General features: G+C 49.8%; 1 protein-coding gene across 1 annotated transcript in view; it reads left to right on the top strand.

Moving 5' to 3' along the window:
- The window catches only part of Cacna1s (calcium voltage-gated channel subunit alpha1 S), a 66,375-nt gene that overhangs the window by 12,152 nt on the left and 30,110 nt on the right, over positions 1-24,113 (top strand). The window contains 14 exon segments of the mRNA XM_051147487.1: positions 3,769-3,908; positions 5,694-5,836; positions 5,977-6,129; positions 7,833-8,038; positions 9,280-9,383; positions 10,906-11,051; positions 11,816-11,897; positions 13,541-13,701; positions 16,856-17,081; positions 17,880-18,087; positions 19,056-19,176; positions 20,330-20,444; positions 21,426-21,519; positions 22,191-22,260. Of these exon segments, the coding sequence (XP_051003444.1) occupies positions 3,769-3,908; positions 5,694-5,836; positions 5,977-6,129; positions 7,833-8,038; positions 9,280-9,383; positions 10,906-11,051; positions 11,816-11,897; positions 13,541-13,701; positions 16,856-17,081; positions 17,880-18,087; positions 19,056-19,176; positions 20,330-20,444; positions 21,426-21,519; positions 22,191-22,260 (1,969 nt within the window).

Raw genomic sequence — 24,113 nt, forward strand, 5'->3', positions numbered from 1 at the left:
TTGGTGTGCCACTCACTGATGTAGTCCCTACCCTGCAGCTCTGTGATAATCAAGAGAGCCTCGTGGATGCCATGGTGCAAGTAGAAGCAGCTCTCCACAAAGAGCCAGGTGTGTAGAAGCCCTGTGACCCACTGAGCAGTGGACACCCTCTCTTACAGGATGCCATTTACTCCTCATGACAGCTTTTTGGAGATGGGGGCATCAATTAGAGCAATTTAAAAAAAAAAATTATTGTTTTATTTTACATGTATGGGCGCTTAGCCTGCATGTACATATGTGCACTGCGAGAGTGTAGTGCCCAGGGAGGTCAGAAGAGGGCATTGGATCCTCTGGAACTTGAGTTATAGATGAGTATAAGCCACCACATGGGTGTGAGTTATTGAACTGGGGTCCTCTGGAAGAACAATTAGTGCTCTTAACCACTGAATCAGCTCAGTTTTACACATGAGGAAACTGAGGTTCCTAGTGGAACTTGAGTAAAGAAACAGGCAGTGAGAATGTACACCGATTGTCTTGCCTTGCGCGATTGTCAGTGGACTCCCCACAGACAGACAATGGTGGAAATGCTTTAGGAAGGCTATGACTTTGATTATAGGATGATAGCCAGTTCGTGCCCAGGGGTTTACTCTCAAGCTTAATAATAAATCCTTGGGGGGAGTGAATAGCCCTTGTTCCTCTGTGGATGACACATGGGCTAGAGAGGAGGCATGGGGCCAGCACAGTGTAACATTGATGGCACTATCTCTCTGGAGCAAGAATGGACATTTGCCAGTCCATGTCTACACAGGTAGGGTCATGCTGTGTGCACGCCAGGATTAGGTTACAGAGTGGTGTGAACGTAGAGTGTTGGGTCTTGGGGCTGGTGGGCTATAAACCCCAAGTGACTCCCACCTGAGGCCCGTAGCCCCTACAAGCTTGCTCTGTGGCCAAGAGACAGACAGACAGCAGCAGGTGCAGGCAGCTCTTGGGTATATGTGGCCAGCCGCCCAGGCTGTGAGCACTGCAACTATTTTGAGTCCTGTTTTCCCTTCACTCAACAAAACTTCTCCTGTCTCCTGAGTGTTGAATCAACCTGAAAACTTACATGCTGACTTAACTTCGCTCTTCTTACACATACCTTCCCCTGAGAGGTAGGCCTCACTTCTAAATGCTTACCACACAGAGAGAAGACCACCCAGTTGATTTCTAGGAGACTCTCCACGATGACTTCACCACATTCCTCTCAGCAGGGATGATATCCAGGCTGCCCCTGGCAGCTCTCTTGTATGGAGGCAAGATTCGTCCCACAATCCGACCCCCCCCCCCCATGATGCTCAACCCGCGACCTAGCAACAGCTTAATTAATGGGAGAGTATGGAGGTGCCTTTCAGTTGTATGCTTTATTTTTGGAAGGAGAAAGCTTTGAGATTACGAACTGAGGAGGAGTTGGGGGGGGGGCAAGATTAAAAAAAAGAACAGATCTCGCCCATCTATGTCTCCATATCTCCTTCCACTTCTTCCAAGCCATTCTTGGGGTGGCCAGGTTGCCTATCTGGTTGTGCCCATAATAAAGGAACATGAGTCATAATATAAAAGGTCTCTGACAGCCAGGTGCAGTGGCACAAACCTGTAATCCCAGCACTAGGAGAGGCAGAGGCAGGTAGATCTCTGTGAGTTCGAGGCCAGCCTGGCCTACAAAGCAAGTCCAAGACAGCCAAGGCTACACAGAGAGAAACCCTGTCTTGAAAAACAACAACAAAACAACAACAACAACAAAGAGGTCCCTGAAGGGCTCTTGGAAAGGCCCTAGTCCTGAGGTGCTTTACTGGGAATGGGTGCCAGTGGGTGACTGATTGTAATAGGGCTACTGGGCTGTGGGCACAGGCCCTCTCCTGTTAAAACAACTTTGTATGCACCAATGGAGCCACTGCCGGGAGTATGCAGCCCTGATACCCTGTCAGGAGTCTAGGATTGTACAAGCAGCCTGGAGGACCAGGCTCAGGTGGCTGTAAGAAGAGCGGTTTCAGGCTGGAGCCCAGCCAGGAGGGAACTGTTTTCTCAGTTAGAAATAGCTCTGGGCCCTGAGTAGGGAAAGGGTGACCCACAGGATCAGGCTACAGAGCCAAGGATGGAGGAGTCAGCAAGGCCATCATCGGAGTGAGGTTGAACTGAAACCTCAGCCCCTCACCAACAGGGCATCCTCTTACACAGGGTACTCCATTTTCTCATGGCCCTGCCTGGTGGTAGCTGCCTGTAGACAGCTGTAGTAGATGTGAAAAGGGAGATTGCTACGGAAACAAGTAAGAGCAAACGACCTTGATTAGCAAGACAGGAGGCTCATTTGGAGTGCTAGGTCCACTCTCCTTCCTACCTGTAGTCTACTGAGTGGCGGGAGGGGAAAAACCCACACGGTGAGTCACCTGGGGAATGTGTCTTAGTTAGGGTTTCCATTGCTGTGACAAAACACCACCGCCAAAAGTAACCTGGAGGAGAAAGGCTTTTTTTTTTTTCTTACAACTGTCAATCCCTCATTGAGGGAAGTCAGTGGGGGAACTTAGGGTGGGAGCCTGGAGGCAGGAACTTTAGCAGAAGCCATAAAAACTGCTTACTGGCTTGCTCCTCACAGCTTGCTCAGCCTGCTGTCCTTTACAACTCAGGCCCACTTGCTCACAGTTGGCACTGCCCACAGTGTGCACACCAACCATTAACCAAGAAAATGCCTGGCGGACTTGCCTATAGGCCAATCATATGAGGCAGGGTTTTTTTTTCCAATTAAGAGTTCTTTTCCCCAAATGACTCTAGCTTGTATATCAAGTTGACAAAAACAAACAAACAAACAACAAAAACCAATCCAACCCAAACAAACAAACAAACAAAAAAACTAGCCAGCATAGGATCGTTTATTCATTCATTCATTCAATTCTAGGTCCTGCAAGTAAGGAGGGAAATGGGCAAAAAGAAATTCCACCCTGTTGTGGAATTTTTTGGCTACTTTATTGGGTTCTTATCATCTTTCTCTACTCCAATCTCTTTCAACCCACCAATACAAGATAGGAAAGACAGAATGCTAGTTGGGGGGCGTTGAGATCTTTTTAGACTCCTTCCTTCCGATCAGGAGTGTTGAGTTCCTTGGGGCAAGTCCGATCTTCGTCTCCTCAGGATAGCTCCAACTTCTTGTCTCTTGACAAACCACCAGCAGCAGCAGGAGCAGGAAGCAGCAATTGGAACAGCCACACCCCTGTCGTTGGGTTCTGCTTTTAATACCTCTCTAGAGTGCCCCAGACTTAAACCGTCTTCAGTGGGCAGAATCATGCCTCTGCCAGAGCACACACAAGGCAAATAGTCTGCTGCTGTGGACAATCTGCAGCAGTCCCATATCCCACACCTGGGGTTAAAACAACAACAACAACACAAATGTTTACATAACATAACTGGGTTTTTTTAAGACACCAAAATTTTTACTGCAGCTTATACTCTGGTGAGGAAAGAGTTAACAATCACAACAAAAGCATGTGTGTGACATTTTAGCCAGATGGTGAGAAGACAGCATGAAGCTTGGAAGAAGAGCTGGAAGGTTGAAAGTGGCTCCAATCGCACTTGGCGGCCAGGGAAGACATTATTAAGGGGACGGCTTTGAACTGTAGAGTTGAAGGGAGTAGGGAGCTATCAGGGTGGACGGGAGCCTCTAGGAGTGGCCAGAGGGCAGATCAAGGCTAGAGCAAGGGGCCACCATGCAGTGTGCAGCAGGAAGACGTGACACCACGTTTTCCACCACCTTCTCCCCTCCAGGAGAAACTGGAGTACTTCTTCCTCATCGTCTTCTCCATTGAGGCTGCCATGAAGATTATAGCCTATGGCTTCCTGTTCCACCAGGATGCTTACCTGCGCAGTGGCTGGAACGTGCTGGACTTCATCATTGTCTTTCTGGGGTAAGAGTTGGCTGGGGCTTGGGGACCACATCCAGATCCACCCTGAGGACTTGGCTTACAGATTCTACCAGCAGCCCAGAGGCAAGACAGGATCTCAGCGTTGTGCTGACCATCCTGGGGTGTGGTCAGTGCTGGTGGGAAATGAACCAGTGACCCCAGTACAGGCAAGAGAACATGGAGTGAGTGGCTCCAGTGGCTGTCATTGTCGCTTGTGCATCAGTTTCACAGACCCACACTGCACACATGTTATCTGAGTACACAAATATGGACACCTAGTAGCCTGCATTACTGCACTGGGGTGGACATCAGATTCTGCAGGATGAGACCTTACACAATGGAGATTTGTTGCAGATGCCAAAGTTCAAAGTCCAGAGTGGGCAGGCGTGGTATCTCCAGGCCTCCTTCCTTGGCTGTAAGTAGCCACCTTCTTCTAATTGTGTCTCTATGGGGACTGTCTCTGAGCATGCACCATGGTGGTTTTTTTTTTTTTTTTTTTTTTTTTTTGTACATCCAAATTTCCCCTTATAAGTATAGCCAGCAAATCAGATTACAGCCCACCTCAGTGACCTCACTTTAATAGCCCCAAGTCCAGGCTGACATTCTGAGTTGCTGGGTGTCAGAATTTCAGCAAAAGAATTTTTGTGACCCTATGACATCACTTTTGTCAATCACTGCCTAATTATAACAGCCACATTTATCGAAGGCTCACTATGTGTTTTACATGTAACATTATTCGACGACTCACCCCTTTCCTCCATTTCATGGGTGAAAAGACTAAGATACAGAGAACTGAGCGGGTTGCCCAAGGTCACACAACAAGCAAATGGAGGCATCCTTGGCTCTGAAGCCTGCACCGCTAACCACTACACTTCCAGCCAAATAACATCATGTTGCTTATCTGCTGGTCTTTCTTTTTTGGTTGTTGTTTTTTTGTTTTGTTTTGTTTTGTTTTTCAAGACAGGGTCTCTCTGTGTTAGCCTTGGATGTCCTGGAAGTCACTTTGTAGACCAGGCTGGCCTCGAACTCACAGCGATCCAACTGCCTCTGTATCCTGAGTGCTGGGATTAAAGGTGTGCGCCACCATGCCCGGCCTGCTGGTCTTTCAATGCTCCTTTCACCACAACAAGGAAAACTGAGGCATTCTCAGACTCAGCTTGGCCCTTAGCAGGTGCTCTGGTTGGAAGCCATGACAGATGAACAGGGCATCAGCGAGCAGCACGGTAGTTTCACAGAGCATCAATGACTCAGGAGGGTGGGGTCACTGTCTAAAAATGCTCCTAGAAGAGAGAGTAATGGGCTTCAGAACTCTGAAGGGGAAAAAGAGAGGGAACAGAAGCACATCCATCAGTGGCAGGAAGGCCAGTCCTAGGGAGACCCCAGGAGGAGACCCCCCCCACACCCCATCCCCACTCCCACCCCCTAACCCCACCCCCACCCCTGGGCATTTTGTCTGAATCACCAAATGAGTGAGGAGTTAACCTGCATCTTACTGTCATGCACTCTTCCTTGGGACCAGGGACTTGTGTGCATGGTACACTTGTATCTCAGCCTGAATCCTCCCTTTCTATACCCGGCAACCGTTCATCACCAGAAGCCCAAAGCTGAACCTGGCCTCAGAATCCTTGATTCAGTATAATTCTTCAGTGCTGACCTCTGGGAACTACATGAACCCCCTACACCCAGGTCCCTCGCATGGTGGGGTACAAGGTCCCAGAGCACTGGGGCTCTGGCTCATCTGACCGCTGACCCCTACCCCCGCCTTGTCTCCATCTTTTCCCCCTCTAGTGTCTTCACTGTGATTCTGGAACAAGTTAACATTATTCAGACCAACACCGCCCCCATGAGCAGCAAAGGAGCCGGCTTGGATGTGAAGGCCCTGCGAGCCTTCCGTGTACTCAGACCCCTGCGGCTGGTGTCAGGGGTTCCCAGTGGGTGACAGCGCCTCTTCTCCCAAGCCCCCCTTTTTCCCCTTCTGACCTGGGTACCCCACTGTTTGTAGAGGGAAGGCCATGAGACTCTGAGGAGGAGCGACTCTTTTTTCCCCCCCTCTCCTTGCTTTCTGTGGCAGGCCTTCAGGTAGTCCTCAACTCCATCTTCAAGGCCATGCTCCCCCTGTTCCACATCGCCCTGCTTGTCCTCTTTATGGTCATCATCTACGCCATCATAGGGCTGGAGCTCTTCAAGGGCAAGATGCACAAGACCTGCTACTTCATTGGGACAGGTGAGCCGTTTGGACTGTAGAGGGGCAGAGGCCGCCATTGTGACTCTGAATGGCACCATCACAACTGGGAAAGAAGCTCTGGGTCAAAGCCAAGCCCCTCCCCACTGCCCACCATGGAAGCAGGCATCTCCTGGACTCAGGAGAGTGGGAGGAAAGACAAGGCCACCAGGATCAGAGATGAGAGGCTTGGTCACGGCTTGCTCCGCTCCACCCTGTACAATTCAGTGACATCCAGGCTTCCGGGGCCAGTTGTGGATTGAAGTGCCAGCCTGGACCAGCTTGAACGTCTCTTCATACTTTCCTTGTGGTCATAGTTTACTTAAGTCTGAGCTGTCTCTCAAATAAGGCCTGCAGGGTATGGATTGAACGAGACCCAGGGGGTTGGGGGCGTGGGGTGGGAAGGCACTTTGTGGGTTGTCAAAAATAACCCAGACTGAGGCCTGTGCAGACTCTGAGTCCTAGAGTCTAGGATGTCTCCCTAACACAGCTGTTCTCGTCTTTCTGAACTTAGGATCCCTTCACATCCTCACAGGGTAATGCAGACCCTAAAAGAGCCTTCTTTGTGTAGGTCTGACCCACTGATATTCATATGGAAATCAGAATAACTATAATGACATTAAATTCATTTCTAAGAGTGGTAATGAGCTGATGACATCAGAACAGGAACATATTCTTGTAAAAATGACTGTATTCTCCCTCAACAAAATCTACTTAGTGAAAAGAGTGACACTGTTTTGTTTTGTTTTGTTTTTTTCCTTTCTTTTTTCTTTTTTGGCAAGACCCCACTTTAAGCAAGTGGGCCAGAGCTGACATCTGCTCTGCATGAGGGTATTGCCACATCATGTGTCATGTGACTGCAGGACAACTCCACTCTCCATTGAGACAACAGGGGGCCAGGTGTCCAGCAACATCTTAGCATCACCATGAAGGTAGCTTTGAGGAGGCAGATGACTCAGAAGGCTCTCCAGCTCTTGCCCTTAGCCTTGCTACTTTACAGCAGTTTCCAGGGAACTCAGAGTTCCTGGAAGCTTCTGCGCATGCCCTACACTAGGGTCTCCAGGGCGGAGAGGATGACACTGAAAGAGGACTTCAGTGTCTGGGGACATAGGTGGGTAAAGTGCTCACTATACAAGCCAGAGGACCTGAAGAAGACACTTGATGTTGACCTTTGGCCTTTCCATACACAGCGAGGGGGAGGGGGAGCAAGGGGGAGAGAGGGGAGTTTTAGAGAAAATAAGACTCCCTTGGGGGGACACAGAAGGGTACAATCTGAAGCCTTCTAGCAGCTTCCCTAACAGTACACCTGGCCCTGCATGCTCTGTGACTTGCACAGCTCAGCCAGGTACCGGGGGAACAGCTCTCAGTCTCCCCAGACTGAGTCTCAGGTCTGAACATGGGAGCCCCTGTCCCTAGTGAACCCCAGCAGGAAAATGCCACCATTTCAATCTCAGAAGGTACAAAGGCCCCTCTGGTCACTCCTGCAATATAAATTGAGCATCAAGGCACAGTTCACCTTAGGAGTAATCCTTCCAAAGTTGTTTTAGTTCTTCTAAAACATAACGGCTGTCACCGGGAGGTGCCGGCTGCCAGTCTTGGCTCTGGGCCCCTCTTCATTTCTGTTACTCTGCTCTTCCCAGTGGTCCCTGGGCAGCTTGCCTTCAGTCACTGTCCACTTGTCTAACGCTACTGCCTTCTGCCTCCAGACATCGTGGCTACAGTGGAGAATGAGAAGCCATCACCCTGTGCTAGAACTGGCTCCGGACGCCCCTGCACCATCAACGGCAGCGAGTGCCGAGGAGGCTGGCCTGGACCCAACCATGGCATCACCCACTTTGACAACTTTGGCTTCTCTATGCTCACCGTGTACCAATGCATCTCCATGGAAGGATGGACCGATGTCCTCTACTGGGTGGGTCTGGGCCTCTGAACCATCCCTCTCTTCTAAAGGCTTATCAGGGGGCAGGAAGGGGAGGGCTTATAAGCCCTGCCCCAGAAGTCAGCCTCTGCCCAGTGCCAGTGGTTCTGTCTCGCCCTACCTGGACATACATACAGGAGTATGGCCTTTGTCTCATGCCTAGATATTGCCTGGTATTCCCTGGGACAGATCCCATGATGCAAGGCCTGCAAGATCCCAGAAGGGGGTGAGGGGTGGATACTAGGAATTCCATGAGTTCTAGTCTCAGTGCCTGAATTTTCTCTAGAAGTTCAGGGACTCTTTCCCAGTGTCCTGTGTCTTGGACAGTCAAGGGATGAGAAGCCCGTTAGGTCTTTGTCTTTGCCCTTGGGCAAGAGGCTTTCTTAGGTGAATATCACTACACACCTGTCTCCTCATCTATAAAGAAATACCACTTACACCATAGAGCTAGAAGGAAACTAAAAGGATTGTAACATTGTTTGTGTATAATCATCTTTGCAGAAACCTTCTTATTAGAGCAAATTCTTTGTAAGGTTTTTTTTTTTAGCTCTACTGCATTTATTATTTAATGCTCCAACAACAAACAGCATCACTCACTCCCATGTTACAGGTAAGGAAACTGAGGCTCAGAGAGATCATCTAACTGTGTTAGTGAACCTCATGAGCAGCTGAGCCAAGAACTGAGCTCTCACCCACCTGGCTCGAATCCAGAACTCTTGAGAACAATGTGGCACAGCCTGTGTGTGTCGGGGGAAGGGGGTTGTAAAACTGCCAAACGCTTTGCAAATATAAAAGATTAGTATGAACATTTCTCGAAGCCTTCCATTAGGGAAGCAGATGATTAAACATGTCAAAGGGATGCCACACATGCTATTTCACCTCCGCCACAAGTCTAGGAGGAGAACACTACCATCCCCACACTAGATAGATGGGGAAATGCTAAGAGATGTCGGGACACTTGGCTAGCGTCCCAGAGGATTGTCACTCTGGAAAGATTTGGCTGTAAAGAAACAGAGACACCCTTGACTGAACGGGTGGTGCCTAGCCTGGGCCAGGTGCACAACAGTCAGCAAGGGGTCTCTTGCTGCCTTTCCCAGATCTTGGGTCTCAGGCTAGAAAGATCTTTTCCCCAGGCCCAAATGGCTACTTTCCTCACTGAGTCTGGGCAGACAGAATCGGAGACAGGAATTATCCTTCCGGTCAGAGCACTGGACTCACATTTTTGTCTGGACCAGGTCAACGATGCCATCGGGAACGAGTGGCCCTGGATCTATTTTGTCACCCTCATTCTGCTGGGCTCATTCTTCATCCTCAACCTGGTGCTGGGTGTCCTGAGCGGGTAAGGAAGGACGGCAGCTGCTGCCAGTGGAGGGGAGGAAGGAACGGTCCCCACCCTCAGCTCCTCTCTCAGCCCCACATCTTTCAAGCTTGCACATCTCTCCCTTCACGCCTTCTCCCGTTCTTCCTTCCTTCTGTCCTCCAGCATCCGCACCCCTGTGTGAGCCTGTCGGTCCTAGACTCCAGGACCCGGGTGTGTGTGAGCACGGAGAGCAGTACTCTCTAGAGGTAGATTGCCTGTGCCATCCCTGTACTGCTTACCAATTAGTGGCTGTGGGACCCTGCCTGATTCTCTAGTTTCTCGGTGCCGCACTGTCCACACCTCTCAAATAGTAACTTCAGGACCTGTTTCCTAGGGTTGTCATGAAAGTTAAATGAGTTTAAAGTACTTAGAACAGAGTCCAGCACATACAAACCCCCATCGCTAATGAGTGCTATTCTTAGCAGAGAGGCTGTTCTGGCATGCACTTTAGCCACAGCGGCGGGGTTAGGCACCCCGACTGCAGAAGCTTCTCCCCGAGCAGCGCCCCCCCGGAGATAGAACTCGGGAGTCTGTGATGTCAGTTAGGGGAGACACATCTTTCTGTTGCATTAACAGAAGTGTTTCCTTTAATAATGGATGTGGGCAGCTAACCACAGTGGCATTAGCAGTGACCGTGGGTTCGCCTAATGGAAACCATGTCACATGTCAGTTGCTGCGCTCCTGTTTATAGTCATCTTTGCTTGCAAAATGGCGATAGTCATTAGACCTGCAACAGGGCCCCTGAAGCTAATGAAGATTCACCTGCCTTCCTCTGTCGGCGTTTGCTCTATTTCCGAGACTACATTTCAGTTTGATCGGTTCCTTCGAAATTCTAGGCTCTTATTTTGTGCACTTTGCAACATTAGCCTGAGGAGCAATCTGTGGGTGGGCTTCATTGTACCACCAAAAACATCATACAGAAAGTGGTCAAGAGTTGGACACCACCCTGCCAGGGTGAGGTGGCTGTCCTGCAGGTAGACCACTCCTGACCCCTGGGTTTAGATCAGTGTTAACAACTGAGCTGGTGTTGGGATGGGATATGCTGATTCTGCTTGGTGGCCTCGTGCTGCCCTCTACTTGTTTCAGGATGCCTTGCACCCTCCCCCAATTGGGTCCTTTGATTCCAGGTGAAAATCCCTTGTGCCCAAGAGAATTTTCTCAGACCTTAAGTCTGTAATCATAAATCATCTTAGAATAGTTTAAAAGCCCAAGAAGTATGGCAAGTTTGGAATAACATTGGAATAATGGAATTCCTGTCAACCCCTGACACCCAAGGATAACCCCAAGGAAAAAGTGAGATGGACTGGGAAGGAGTCAGAGGTCTATAAAAGTGTTTGAAGGTGTGCCTGGAGGTAGGGCTGGGCAAAGGGGAGAGAGGGTTCCTGTCTCCAGACCAGAAAAGGACACATCTAGATGCAGGTGTGTCACCTGGGCCAGGGGAGCTCGGTGGGCCATGCCTTTTTTCCCTCTTCTCCCTCCTACTTTCTTGGTTTTGTTTTAGAGAATTCACCAAGGAGCGAGAGAAGGCCAAGTCCAGGGGAACCTTCCAGAAGCTCCGGGAGAAGCAACAACTGGAGGAGGACCTTCGTGGCTACATGAGCTGGATCACACAGGGCGAGGTCATGGACGTGGAGGACTTGAGAGAAGGTTGGGGCCCAGAGTCATGGCCAACACCCCCTTGCCTGCCTGACGCATATCAGTTCCCCCCAGTCACTCCCTGAGGAGTGCAATCCCAATGTAGTTCCCCAAAGCCTGGCATCCCAGTAAAGACTGTTATTGCTATGTCAGAACGCCATGACCAAAAGCAACTTGGGGAGCAAAGGGTTTATTTTCACTCACAGTTCCATGACACAGAGGCCATGGAGGGATGCTGCTTACAGGTCTGCTCAGCCTGGCTTCTTATAGAACCCAGAACCAGCAGTCCAGGGATGGCCCCACCTGCGTGGCCTGTGTGCCCTCCCACATCAACCACTAACTAAGAAATGCTCCACAAGCTTGCCTACAGCTCAGTGCTATGGAGGCATTTTCTCCCTTGGGGTTCCCTCCTCTCAGATGACTCTATCCTATGTCACACTAACATAAAATCAGCCATCACAGCCCACTGAGAAGGCATAATGTTTGCCTTCAGCGGGTGACGGTTTATATAAAGCCTTACACCTCAAGATGATTGACCCCCAAGTGTGTCCTGGCTTTTCTCAAATCATCCTGCGGTCCGCGCGTGGTGGCTCTGTGCCCTGTAGATGGGCCTCTCCGGTCCACAAGAATCTGGGTCACAGGACATCACAGTGGGAGCCAGGCCCACCAAGAGCCCACAGTTGTGGGTGTCCTACCCAACAATGACTAACCAAACATGTCTGTTCTCGAGGGACCCTGAAAACTGCTAACTACAGCAACATCTACCCTGACCCTAGGCAAGCTGTCTTTGGATGAAGGGGGCTCGGACACAGAGAGCTTATATGAAATCGAGGGCTTAACCAAAATCATCCAGTTCATGTGAGTACCTGCCCTGGGATGTGGGGCCAGAGTCCAGTTACCTCTCCTCATGGCACTTTGCTGTGTCCTTAGAAAGGCCTTTCTGAGAGAACAGGGCCAATTCTCACTCTAAGGACTCAGCAGTGGCTAGATGCCCAAGGAGTGTACAATCAAAGAGGACCCTGAGTAGATGACTTATGTATACACTGCTCTGTGTGAAACAGGAGCCCCTGGAGACAGCAAGAACGTTTGGCTATACCCTCTGAGGGGGTGGGAGCTTGCAAGAGGGAAGAGGGAAGGTGTAGGAAGGAGGTGGACCTAGCTAAGGAGTCACTGGCAAGAGGACACTCCAAGCTCTTATCTCTGTTTTGGGAGGAAGGCTCTGTCCTTTTTCAAATTTATGCATAATAACAACTTTTTAAAGATTCAGCAATAGAGAAAAGCAGCAAAGAAAAGACGAAGGTCCCTGCTGCCCTTCAAAGAAGTAACCATGGTAACAGATATGTATTCTCCTAAGATCCTTTCTATGCTTTCATCTTACACACACATACACACACACACACACAGAAGAGATGCTCACTTATTCACACACTCACACAGATATTCGCTCACACACACACTCACATACACACAGAGACACTCACACACATACCAGAATATTCCTGTTTTGCTTTTTTTTACATAATAGTTTTATTTATGTTAAATACTGTCATGATATAGACTAAAGTAGTGTCTAGTACATAGGCAATATTGAAGACTATTTGTTGAGTAAATGAATATATTCTATCATGTGACTTTTTCCCTTAAACTTTTCTGTTGAGGTCAATTTTTACATTTGTGTGTACTATGTACATACACGAAAACATACACCTTTAAATGTATTTATTTGTTTGTTTTATATGTATGGGTGTTTCACCTGTATGCATGTCTGTGCACCACATGCACAGCTGGTGCCCACAGAAGAAAGCATCAGATCCCCTGGCACTGGAGTTACAGATAGTTGTGAGACACCACGCGGGTGCTGGGGACTGAACTGGATTCTGGATTCTCTGGAAGAGCAGCCAGATCTCTTACATTCTGAGCCATTTCTCCAGCACTGCCCCCGCCTCATACACACACGTCTTTTTTCAAAACAACTTTGGCTATAAATGTCTCAAGGTATAGATGTTCCATTTTATATTTAATCCATTTCTCCTGGTACAGTCTGCACCATTCTGGGCAGAATTCTAGAAGTAGAATTGTTGGGTCAAGGGGAGATGAGCCTGAACTTTAGTAAATGCCGTGAGGTCACTCACCAAAAGGGATGTGCTATGAAAACACCTTTCTCACACACCCATCTGGAAATCATCTTTGAGTTAGTAAACTTTCCCTTAAAAATGAATAGAATTGGCACCACAGTGTTCTTTAGTGGAAATTAAAATGCATGGTGTTCCTGGTCTATGTTTATATCAGATGCCATGCTAAGCGTTTTGCTTGCACTGTCTCAGCATTGTTATCATTCTCATTTGGAAGGCAGAACTTTACTAACAAGAAGCCAAGTTTAATCTGGTCCAGCTCCATGGCCCATGCCCTTCTTTCTTCTTGTGTGCCCGAGGAGGAGAGTGAGTGATGAGATGCCGTGGCTGGAGTGTGGCTGAAAGTAACGGATCCCTATTTTCCCACAGTCGGCACTGGAGGCAGTGGAACCGCGTCTTCCGCTGGAAGTGCCACGACCTCGTGAAATCCAAGGTCTTCTATTGGCTGGTCATCCTCATCGTTGCCCTCAACACCCTCTCTATTGCCTCAGAGCACCACAACCAGCCACTCTGGCTGACCCACTTGCAAGGTGAGTCAGAGGGACTGAAGGCAGGAATGAGCACTCGGGGTGTGAAGCTTGCACCTGCCAAGGGTGCTGTAGGGTGTGCAGAACTCAACAAGACTGATGTCATCGCCTTCTAGAAACTGTGCTGCTACTGGTGCCGGACCACTGGCCCAACCACTTCCTGTTACAGTGGGAGAATAATGGCTTCAAAAGACAAAATAACATGCCCATCTTTTCACTCCTGGCACTGTTCTGACCTTGGGCAGTGGAGATGGTACAGAGGGACAATTTCCAATTGCTTCCTCAGATATCTAGGCAAAGTATTCAATTACATATGAGACTATCAATAATTGAGAGCTTCAAGTCCTTCAAATCCTATAGTATATATAAATTAATATATAGTAATTAATATAGTGCTTTTTCATCAACTATGCAGTGAGTGTACTGCATGTAGGAGACAGAAGAAGAACCTCAAATGGTCAATTCACTACTGGTTACTTTAAGGAGACTACTTATCCATAGGACAAGCCAGATGTTAATTGCTTCCAGCCCAGGGAAGGCAATGAAAGAGAAAATATATGATGGTAAGAGAAAGATTAATAGAGGAGATGCTGAGGCCCCGCAAATCTGAAGGGCAAAGAGATAAATCCCAGCTGGCCAAAGGTTGGCAGGGTTCCCTACAAAAGATGTAATAAAGGCAAATGCTCAGAATAGCCTGGTGAACTAAGGGAGCTACAGAAGTTCCTATGTGTCAGACAACAAGAGCTGTTATGTGCCCATGGGGTCCTGGTATACAGTCATGATGCATTAGGAGTTAGTTCAACCTTTGTGTATAGGGAAGCCAGGGAAAATATAAGCATGAACACAGTGTGATCAGACCTGAGGCTCTGAAAGATCCAATGTTGGTAGGAGATGTATGGGCCAGCCTTGTCCTTGTGGCAGATGTCCCACAATGTGCAGAGCTCTGGATTGTGACCAAGAACCAGTCAAGAAAAAGAAGAACCAGTTCCCACAGCTAGGTACACTTCCAGCTACAAACACCAACGCAGCATGGGTTGTAACGGTGTTTCAAGGAATGAGATATTGGGTATTTTTCTCATTGCGATGACAAGCACCTCAAGCCGGGTCTATTCTGGACCATCCTTAAGAAGGATCCAGTCCAGTCTGACAGGAAAGGTGTGGAAACAGGAGTAGGAGCTGGATGTCCACATGGTGCCTACAGCCCAGAAGCAAGAACAGAGAGGAAGCAAAGGAAGCAGAGCCATAAACCCCATGGCCCTCCCCCCAGTGACCCACTTCCTTCGGTGGCATTCCACCTCTTAATGATTTGACAGGCATCCAAAAACAGTGCCACCAGATGAGGAAGGAGAGAGTTCAAACACACAAACCTGTGGGGGACATTGCACACTCGGACTGTAATAAATGACAGGAAGGGCTCTGGGTGGCAAAGGCGGGGAGCTCATGAGCACAGTTGCAGAGACATTTTAGACCCAGATCTAAACCTTCAGGGCTGGTAACTGAGCTCTTCAAGCCTATGCAGGGGCATGAGAGGTAAAAGTTTCAAAGAGCAGAAGACAAAGCTGCCATTCAGACACATGCACGCACCCGTCTGCTCTCTCGTTCACTGCAGCCAGTCTTCTTGAGAGCCACTTGAATGTGCTACACATTATCACGTGGTGTTAGTAAGCCCATGTGAAGGTGGATCACTACCAATCAAGAGGTGAACCTGGGGTTCCTAGACTGGGCAGGCAAATAGGTGGTGGTGGTTCCGCTTTCTAAGATGGCAAAGACAGTCAGTTGCTAGGTGGTTTTGGCAAGTGTGGAACGATAGACAAGATCCATGCCTGTGGTGCTGGACATAGTGAGTTGGAGGTGCCTTGGAGATATTCTAAGGGTGGTGTCAAAGAAGCTGGTGGAAAAATGCATCTGGGTAGCACGCAGTACAGAGGCTGGATCGCCAATGCAGAGCTAAAGGCGGGAGTCCTTGGCGGGCGCAGCATGGGATCTGTGGGTTGTAGAGCATCGGCCACGCGATGGTCAGGGGATAGCGCGTGTGGCTCAAGTCTAGCATCAGTGACTTGGTAAAGGATGCAGTGCAGGGGGCATTAGGAGAATAGAGGAAGGACAGGATGCAGGAAGAACGTGGTGTCACAGAAGCCAAGGTGGTAGTCGGGGAAGAGGATATTTGAAAGAGCAAGCGGATGATGAACAGAAGTATGGGATAAGCAAGTATATGAGAGTCCATGTCTGCCGGATTTGGCAACGTGGAATTGACCTTAAAGGGAGCTGGATAAACAAACATGAAGAGACCATTTGAAAAGAAGAGGTAGCCGGGTGTGGTGGTGCACGCCTTTAATTCCAGCACTCGGATGCAGAGGCAGGTGGATCTCTGTGAGATCGAGGCCAGCCTGGTCTACAGAGTGAGTCCAGGACAGCCAAGGCTACACAGAGAAACCCTGTCTAGAAAACAAACAGAAAAAGAGGTAAAATAGTTAAGAAAGACAAAAGATGCTATTAGTGGGCATCCCAGATGGCCCAGGCAAAGCTCACAAGAACACTTTTATGAAGCTGTCCTCTGCCAGGAAAAGAGACTATGCTTAGTGAGGAAGGGCCAGCCAACTTTTATGAACTTACACAAGTTTCTTCTCGCTAAATATGGTGTGGATTAGCCCGCTGGAAATACAGATTTTTGGTTCTTTTGTTTTGTTTGTTGTTTTTCAAGACAGGGTTTCTCTGTGTAGACTTAGCTATCCTGGACTCGCTTTGTAGACCAGGCTGGCCTCGACCTCACAGAGATCCTCTTGCCTCTGCCTCCCCAAGTGCTGGGATTACAGGCTTTAGGTTCTTTTGATGGCCAAAATTCATCAGGTTTTCCTAGGGGGTTCAGTGTTGCTGTTTTACATTTATTTATTTGTGTGTGCGTGTGTGTGTGTGTAGGCCAGAGAACATCTCTGGTCTCTCCTTCTACCATACGGCTTCTGAGGATCAAACTCGGGTCATTGGGCTTAGCAGCAAGCACCTTTACCTACTGAGCCATCTTGCTGGCCCTTTCTTGAGAATTAAAAAGACTTAGTGCCTAGGAAAGGAAGGGAGTGTTCTGGCAGAGGCTCCTCTGGGACAGAGGCTTGGAGGAGGAAGAGGGGAGGAACCGATGCTCAGGCCCCGCCCCCTTCTGCAGATGTGGCCAACCGCGTGCTGCTGGCCCTCTTCACCATCGAGATGCTGATGAAAATGTACGGCCTGGGCCTGCGCCAGTACTTCATGTCCATCTTCAACCGCTTCGACTGCTTCGTGGTGTGCAGCGGCATCCTGGAGATTCTGCTGGTGGAGTCGGGAGCCATGACGCCCCTGGGCATCTCTGTGCTCCGCTGCATCCGCCTCCTGAGGCTCTTCAAGATCACCAAGTGAGTGCAGGCAACTGGCCTGGTCCAGGCCTCTGCTCATCATCATCATCTCGCCATCATCTAGGTCAGGGTAGGGGGAAGGGAGGAGTGGGGAAGAGGAAGAAGGAGAAAAGAGAAGCTCCAGAAGATGGAAGGAGGAGACAGAAAGAAAGAGAAATGCAGCAGGGGTGGGGGAGTAGGGGTTGGGGATGAGGGTGGAAACAAGGCAGAATGGGGGCATCAGACAAGGAGAGGGGAAAGGACTGACTTTATTTGTGCTTCTCCCCCCTTTATAGGGATTTGTCAAGTCCCCAGTGGGTGCTTGCAACTGTAAACAGTGCCTTACGCACACTGTGCCTTTTCCTAACCCATTCCCACCAACACAAAATTACAATGACAAGAATCTTGTAACAATTTATGTGATTATGGTCTTTCTTTCTGAAAATGTATCACAGCACTACATTTATATAGGCTATGATGGGGTCCTCCACAGACTCTAGGCAACCGAAGTCACAGCTGAAGGGATTCTCCTGTGCTCTCAAGTTTTTGCCCAGTCCCGGCATGAGCACAGGTTTTTACTCTTACCACGTGTTGATAGTGAGGACGGAAGTCATCCTCAGGCCTGCTGAGGACTGTGGAGTGGGACCTGAGGTACATGTTCAGCAAGACGCGTACACCAGGAAGCCAGTGATTCCAACGCAGGAGGCCCTTTTCCCTTATGTCCCCAGTCCTGAGCCATCACTCTCAGCCCTCCAAAGCTTGGGAGCCTCGGTGAGAAGGGCCTTGCCCACTCCATAACTTGCTGTTTCGCTTCCTCAGGTACTGGACATCGCTGAGCAACCTGGTGGCCTCACTGCTCAACTCCATCCGCTCCATCGCCTCCCTGCTGCTGCTGCTCTTTCTGTTCATCATCATCTTTGCCCTGCTGGGCATGCAGCTCTTCGGAGGCAGATACGACTTTGAGGACACGGAAGTACGACGCAGCAACTTTGACAACTTCCCCCAGGCCCTCATCAGTGTTTTCCAGGTAAGTGCTCTGTCCGTGAAACCCAGGAGGTTCCAGGATCCTGCTTCGATGTCTGGGAAAGCACCACTCCCACCAAAAAGCCTTCTTTGACCTGTTGGCCTCCCACTTCCCATCACCGGCATGCTGGGCCATCATAATGCTTAATACTTGTCTCTTTCTCTGGAGCTAATGATGCCTAGTCTGTCTGGTACCTTTTGGTCCCCGGTACCTGGCAGAATGCTACAGCAGCTGATGGAATACTCGGGGTAGACCAGGAGTCAGAGGTGTGCTGCTCACAGCTCTAGGGCAAAGGCAGACAAGGTGAATGCTCCCTCTGCAAGCTGGGAATGACACTGGCATCCGAGACCCAGTTCTTACACTAGAGGCAAAGGGCTACCTGTTTATCAGAAGCCATTCAGAGGGGTCACGGCTGTGATTCAGAGAGTGACCTTCAGAGCCACGGGCTCCCAGAGGACATGGAAATGCTCCTTTCCATGTCACCAGTATCTTACAAGTCACCCCGCTATGCCATACCAGCAGGAGTGGTAGGGGACAATGAGTCAGTCCCAGAGATGGCTTCATGCTGCCTTTCTTCCAGTCACTACTTCACTGGCTGGTCAGCGACGGTGCTTTCCAAGGGACTTCACAGAGCCACTATTTTTGGAAGCCTGGATAACAGAGGCCTGGCTGAGTGCGGTCCACTTCAGCCTGGGGATTAAGAACAAAGTGGTGGCCCCATGATCAAACTCCTTGGCCCTCTAGGAGCTTGATAAGACTTTTTCCAACCATCCCAGCCAGCCCTTCAGTCTCTGCCCACTCCCTCTGCCCCCAAGCCATTCACACCTTGATAACATTGTAGATCCCTGAAAGTCGGGCAATGAGGACAGCAGGGAACGGTCACCTGGACCACCGTGGGGACTGGGAGAGTTGACAGGTGACGAAGACCTTGTAGACGATGCATCCTCCCGTCTCATGCACCCTCCACCTAGGTCCTGACGGGTGAAGACTGGAACTCTGTGATGTACAACGGGATCATGGCCTACGGGGGCCCGACCTACCCCGGCGTGCTTGTGTGCATTTATTTCATCATCCTTTTCGTCTGTGGCAATTGTATCCACTTTGGGTCATGGTGCAAAGAAGAACATGGTGGCGGGGGAGGGGGCACTTGGCTTAAAATGGAGAATCAGGGCTCTCCTTGTGCCAGGCAGTCAGTCCCTCTGGCTCCCAGGCTCAGGGAGCCGGCATGGGACATAGTGAGGGTAACCGCAGCAACAGTGTAATTCTTTCCACCAGAAAGGTTGGAGTGTAATGGGAGCAACTGGTTGTGAGGTTGGTGAAGCTGCAAGCAGCTGGGAAGAAGCCCGGGGCTTAGCAGAGAAACCATGGAGATAGTGAGGCACCCTGGTCCAGAAGCTCAGAGGCAGGCAGGGAGGAGCCAAGGTGCCCTTCGACTAGAAAGAAGAAACGTTTTATTTGGCTTCTACTTCTATATCATGGTCCATCCTTGATGGAAGTCAGGGCAGAAACTCAAGCAGGAACCAGGGAATCAGGAACTGAGGCAGGGACCATGGAGAATGCTGTCTACTAGCTCTACCCCTCTGGCTTGTTCAGCCACCTTCTTTATATAATCCAGGACCACTTGTCCAGGGTGGGGTGAGGCCTCCTACATCAAATTAGCAGTTAAGAAAATGCCCCGCAGCGATACCCAGAGGAGAACCCAATGGAGGAGACTCCTAAACGGAGCTTCCCTTTCCCCAAGCTGCTAACTGAACCTAACACAAAACAATGATCAGGGATGAGTTTGAGCTCTGGGCCCAGGAAGATTAAGTTAGGATAGGCCCAAAGGTGAGATATGAAGCAGATGGGCAGAGTGATGCGAAGGACACCCGAAAGGTCCTGGTGCTGTGCTACGGAATCTGGCACCGTAATGGGTGAGCAGGGATGGTGTCAGCACCCCTTGCTTTTCCTCACCCCCAGGGTTTCCCAAGGATTTTGACAGGGAGCTGGGGTCTGTTCTGGCAGAAAAAGAAAAAGACTCAAAGGCTAGGATGTATTCAGGCCTCATCATCGCGACTTAATGCAGTGAAGCTTCCCCGAGGACTTGCCTATTCTCCTGGGCCTGTACCCTCCCTCCCATGGGGTGTTGCTCTGGCAAGAAACTGGCCCCTCAAGGATTAAGGCCTGAAAATTCAAGAGCAGGCAAAACTCCTTCCCCTGAAACTGCCTTCCAGGCACAACTCAAGGCTCCTTAGCTGACCCTTAGACATCCTGCTCAACGTCTTCCTGGCTATCGCTGTGGACAACCTGGCAGAGGCGGAGAGTCTGACTTCCGCCCAGAAGGCCAAGGCTGAGGAGAGAAAGCGCAGGAAGATGTCTAAGTGAGTGCTGCACCCTCTAGGTGAGAGCTGGAGTGCTGGGCTGTGGCTATGGCTCTGGGCTGTAGGCAGGATCCCTTCTTCAGCCACATGAGGAGGGGCCACGGGGCGCCCACTCTTGTGGGCAGGTTTCTCTGAGTGGGACCTGATACTGAGCCACTGTATCTCTTAGAAAGAGTCATTTCCTTCTTTCTCAGTTCTCTGAACATCTGTCCATCTGTGATTGGTCCTCTCTCTCTCTCTCTCTCTCTCTCTCTCTCTCTCTGTGTGTGTGTGTGTGTGTGTGTGTGTGTGTGTGTGTGTGTGTGGTGTGTGGTGTGTGTGTGTGTATCTGTGTGTCTGTGTGTGTGTGTGTGTGTGTGTGTGTGTGTGTGTCTGTGCCTCCAGGACTAGATGTAGGATAGGTCATCTAGATATAGTTTCTCAAATTCAACCTACAAAAGAACCATCTGGAAGTTTTGTAAAATGTAGAATCCGTGTCAACTGGTCTGAACCGGGTGGGATGGATGAAGGTTTGAGTTTCTAGCCAGTTCAGTTCCCAGGCTGTGCTAAAGCTGTTGAGATTGGAGGATCACAGTTTAGGTAACTGAATTCCAGCTAGGAGCCTGCTTCATGTGCCTGCGAGGATGGGACGCCCATTGCTTGGCATCAAGATGGAAAGAGTTAAGGAAGAAGGGCCAGGGCTGGACCTACCTTAGGCAGTGAGAATCCACCATGAAACAGGTGCAAAAGCCACTCTCCACTCAGTCACTAGCATCAAACGCTGACTGCGGATGGCCAGTGAGAGTCTAGTTTGTGTGGAGCATCACACCCGCTACCACAGAGAAAAGGCTTGCCCAGGCTTACTGCCCTTCCTATTTAGTGGCCAGGACCTCTCCTTCCTCCATAGATTCCCCCTGAGCCCTTGGTGTGAAACCTTGCTGTCGTCCCTGGCGCCATTCTTGTTGGCTTACATTTCCTTGGCTTTTTTTTTTTTCATTTTAGGGGGCTGCCAGACAAGTCAGAAGAAGAGAAGTCCACACTGGTTAAGAAGCTGGAGCAGAAGCCCAAGGGTGAAGGCATCCCCACCACTGCCAAGGTGACGTCTAGCATGGGGAGTCTTACAAGCTGCTTGGAGGGCCTCTGGGAGTCCCCTGGCTCCCCCTGTCACCCAGAGAACTTTGGGGATAGTGAGGAGACATGGGGTAGTGGAGACAAATCCCCTTGCTTTCTGTAAGGGGCAGAGCCAATATCTATATCTCCTCCAGGGACCTCTGTGTGGAGAGGGACAGGCCCTTCAGCCTAGAAGCCAGACTTCCTTAGAATCCTATGCAGAGCAGGAAGGCGCGCCACTTGCCCACTCCCACTGTTCTACTCTGAGCCTGGCTTTCCACGCCTGCTAGCTCTGCCCTGCGCGTTCCAGCCTGGCCCCACTCACCATTAAGAGGAGCGAGGAAAGAGTTCATGATCCAGGAGGGTCCTGGGTGGCAGAGAGGCTGGACAGCTTGGCTTCAGGAGCTCAGTTCTCTTGTAGAGAGCCAAAGAGGATACAGTGAGGACAGGCGATAGGCTGTCTTGGTTTTGCCCAGCGCAGGTTTGGACAAGTTGTGTCCCTTGCTGGGCCCGGCTTCTTATTTGTAAGACAGAATGGCCCTGCTACCACTTGCCTCTCAGATTGTAGGGAACATTCAGGAAGTTGAACAAGGGCTGCCCAGTAAGTTCAGGCATCAGTTTTTGCTTCCTTGCCACCTTCCCTGTTCCTTTCTACAGCTGAAAATTGATGAGTTTGAATCTAACGTCAACGAGGTGAAAGACCCCTACCCTTCAGCCGACTTCCCAGGTAAGGACCCCCAAGAGTGGGCTAAAGCAGGGAGCTGTTGAAGGGGCAACATGTGGATGCCTAATACTCTATATGGGTCTCTTGTGTGTCCCCTCTCCATGTGGAGGCCAGGACCCTGGAGATGTTCCCTTTGCCTTGCAAGCCTGCCTCTCCCTGCAATATAAACAGCAAAAATAATATTCCACACATGCTTTAATTTACTTTTATTGAGTTCCAGCTATGTGCTTCAGTACTGAACACCCAGTTTTCAAAGAGCACAGGCCTGGTGAGCATACAAGTCCTCCTTGCCCACTGGGATATATCAAAAAAAAAAAAAAAAAAAAAAAGGCATTTGCATTGATATGCTGATGGGGTAAATCACTCCCTACCCTGTATCTCGAGAAAAACCATGACTGCCAGACTGTCACTGTGTGGAAATCCACAAGGGCATCTTGGGGAGGAGGGTGTGTGAACCAGAGCTGCAGACCAGATGTAAGCATCTCCTGAGTGCATATCATCACTGGCTGCTGTGTGAACCCTATTCATCTGGACCAAGGGCACAATGCATAGCAGAAGCAGAGCCAGGCTGGATTAGCACTATGTGGCCTCTTGGAAGAGCCTGGGGCACAAGTGCTCTCAGGCTCCGCCAGCTCCCTCATGGGTCCTTCTGAGCATTTTACTTATTGTGGAATTGGCTGGTTAGCTTCAGTGTCTCTAAGCTCCAATTGGACTTCCCATGCTCTGAGTGGCACACAGTAGGCCTTCCACAAACCAAAATAAATGATCACAGGAAATGATTCTGCAAAGTGAAGTGTGGGGAGTAAGGCTGACAACGTTTCTTCAAATATCTGGTGAGAATAAATATTGAGAACACTTCAGGTGGAGTCGTGTAGGCTAATGATCATCCTCTTTAAGGTGTTCGTGGCTGGCATGCAGGTGGGAGGGTGACAGCCATAGGAATCTGACAGGAAAGAGCTAGAGAGAAAGGAAAGCAGAAGGTAGAGAGAGAGCATGTGGGTTGGAGAGAGGTCTCACCAAGGCCACTAAATATATTTATATCTAACCTCTTTCCAAAAATAAGTCGGAGTGGCTTATGACAAGCGTTCTGTGCAATCTGGGCCTCTAATGCACAGTCCTATAATCCCAGCTCCCCCACTGGCTGAGGCATGGAAATATAGGTCAGTGGTAGAAGACTTGCCTACCACATGTGAGACTTCGGGTTCAATACCCAGTTCTAAAAAAAAAAAAAAAAAAAAGATGCAATAATACTAACAAAACAAACACAGACAAAGTAATAAATAATTAAGGGGGGAGCCGGGTATGGTGGTGCACACCTGTAATCCTGCACCCAGGAAGGCAGAGGCAGGCAGATCTCTGAGTTTGAGGCCAGCCTGGTCTACAGAGTGAGTTCCAGGACAGCCAGGGATACACAGAGAAACCCTGTCTCAAAAAAAAAAAAAAAAAAAAAAAAAAAAAAAGCAAACAACAACAACAAAGATGCAAACACTAGGATGAACCCTTCTGCAGTCAAACAGCCATGGCAGGCCGGGCAGTTAGGTGGAAGTGTCTTGTTAGGGCAGAGGGGAGGGGAGGGGAGGCCCTTAGGATCAGAGAGGAGTGGCAGGTGATGCAGGTTGCTTGACGAACCCACAAGTACCTTCCATGGAGAGGGCAAAGTCAGTCATTCCGGGCATCCCTGAGGGTCTTGGCTGGGCTGACAAGGTGGAGGCACTGTCGGTGGAGGGAAGCAAGCAGAGCACAACTCAAGACAGAAGCTTGGACTAGCTCTGCCTTCTGCTTCATGTGAGGAGGGCACGATCCTGGCCACAGCTCAAGTGGGATAGTGTCTCCATTCTGTGCATCCCGGGAGTTCT

Source organism: Acomys russatus, chromosome 6, assembly GCF_903995435.1.
Source record: "Acomys russatus chromosome 6, mAcoRus1.1, whole genome shotgun sequence".
In the NCBI taxonomy this organism is placed as follows: domain Eukaryota; kingdom Metazoa; phylum Chordata; class Mammalia; order Rodentia; family Muridae; genus Acomys; species Acomys russatus.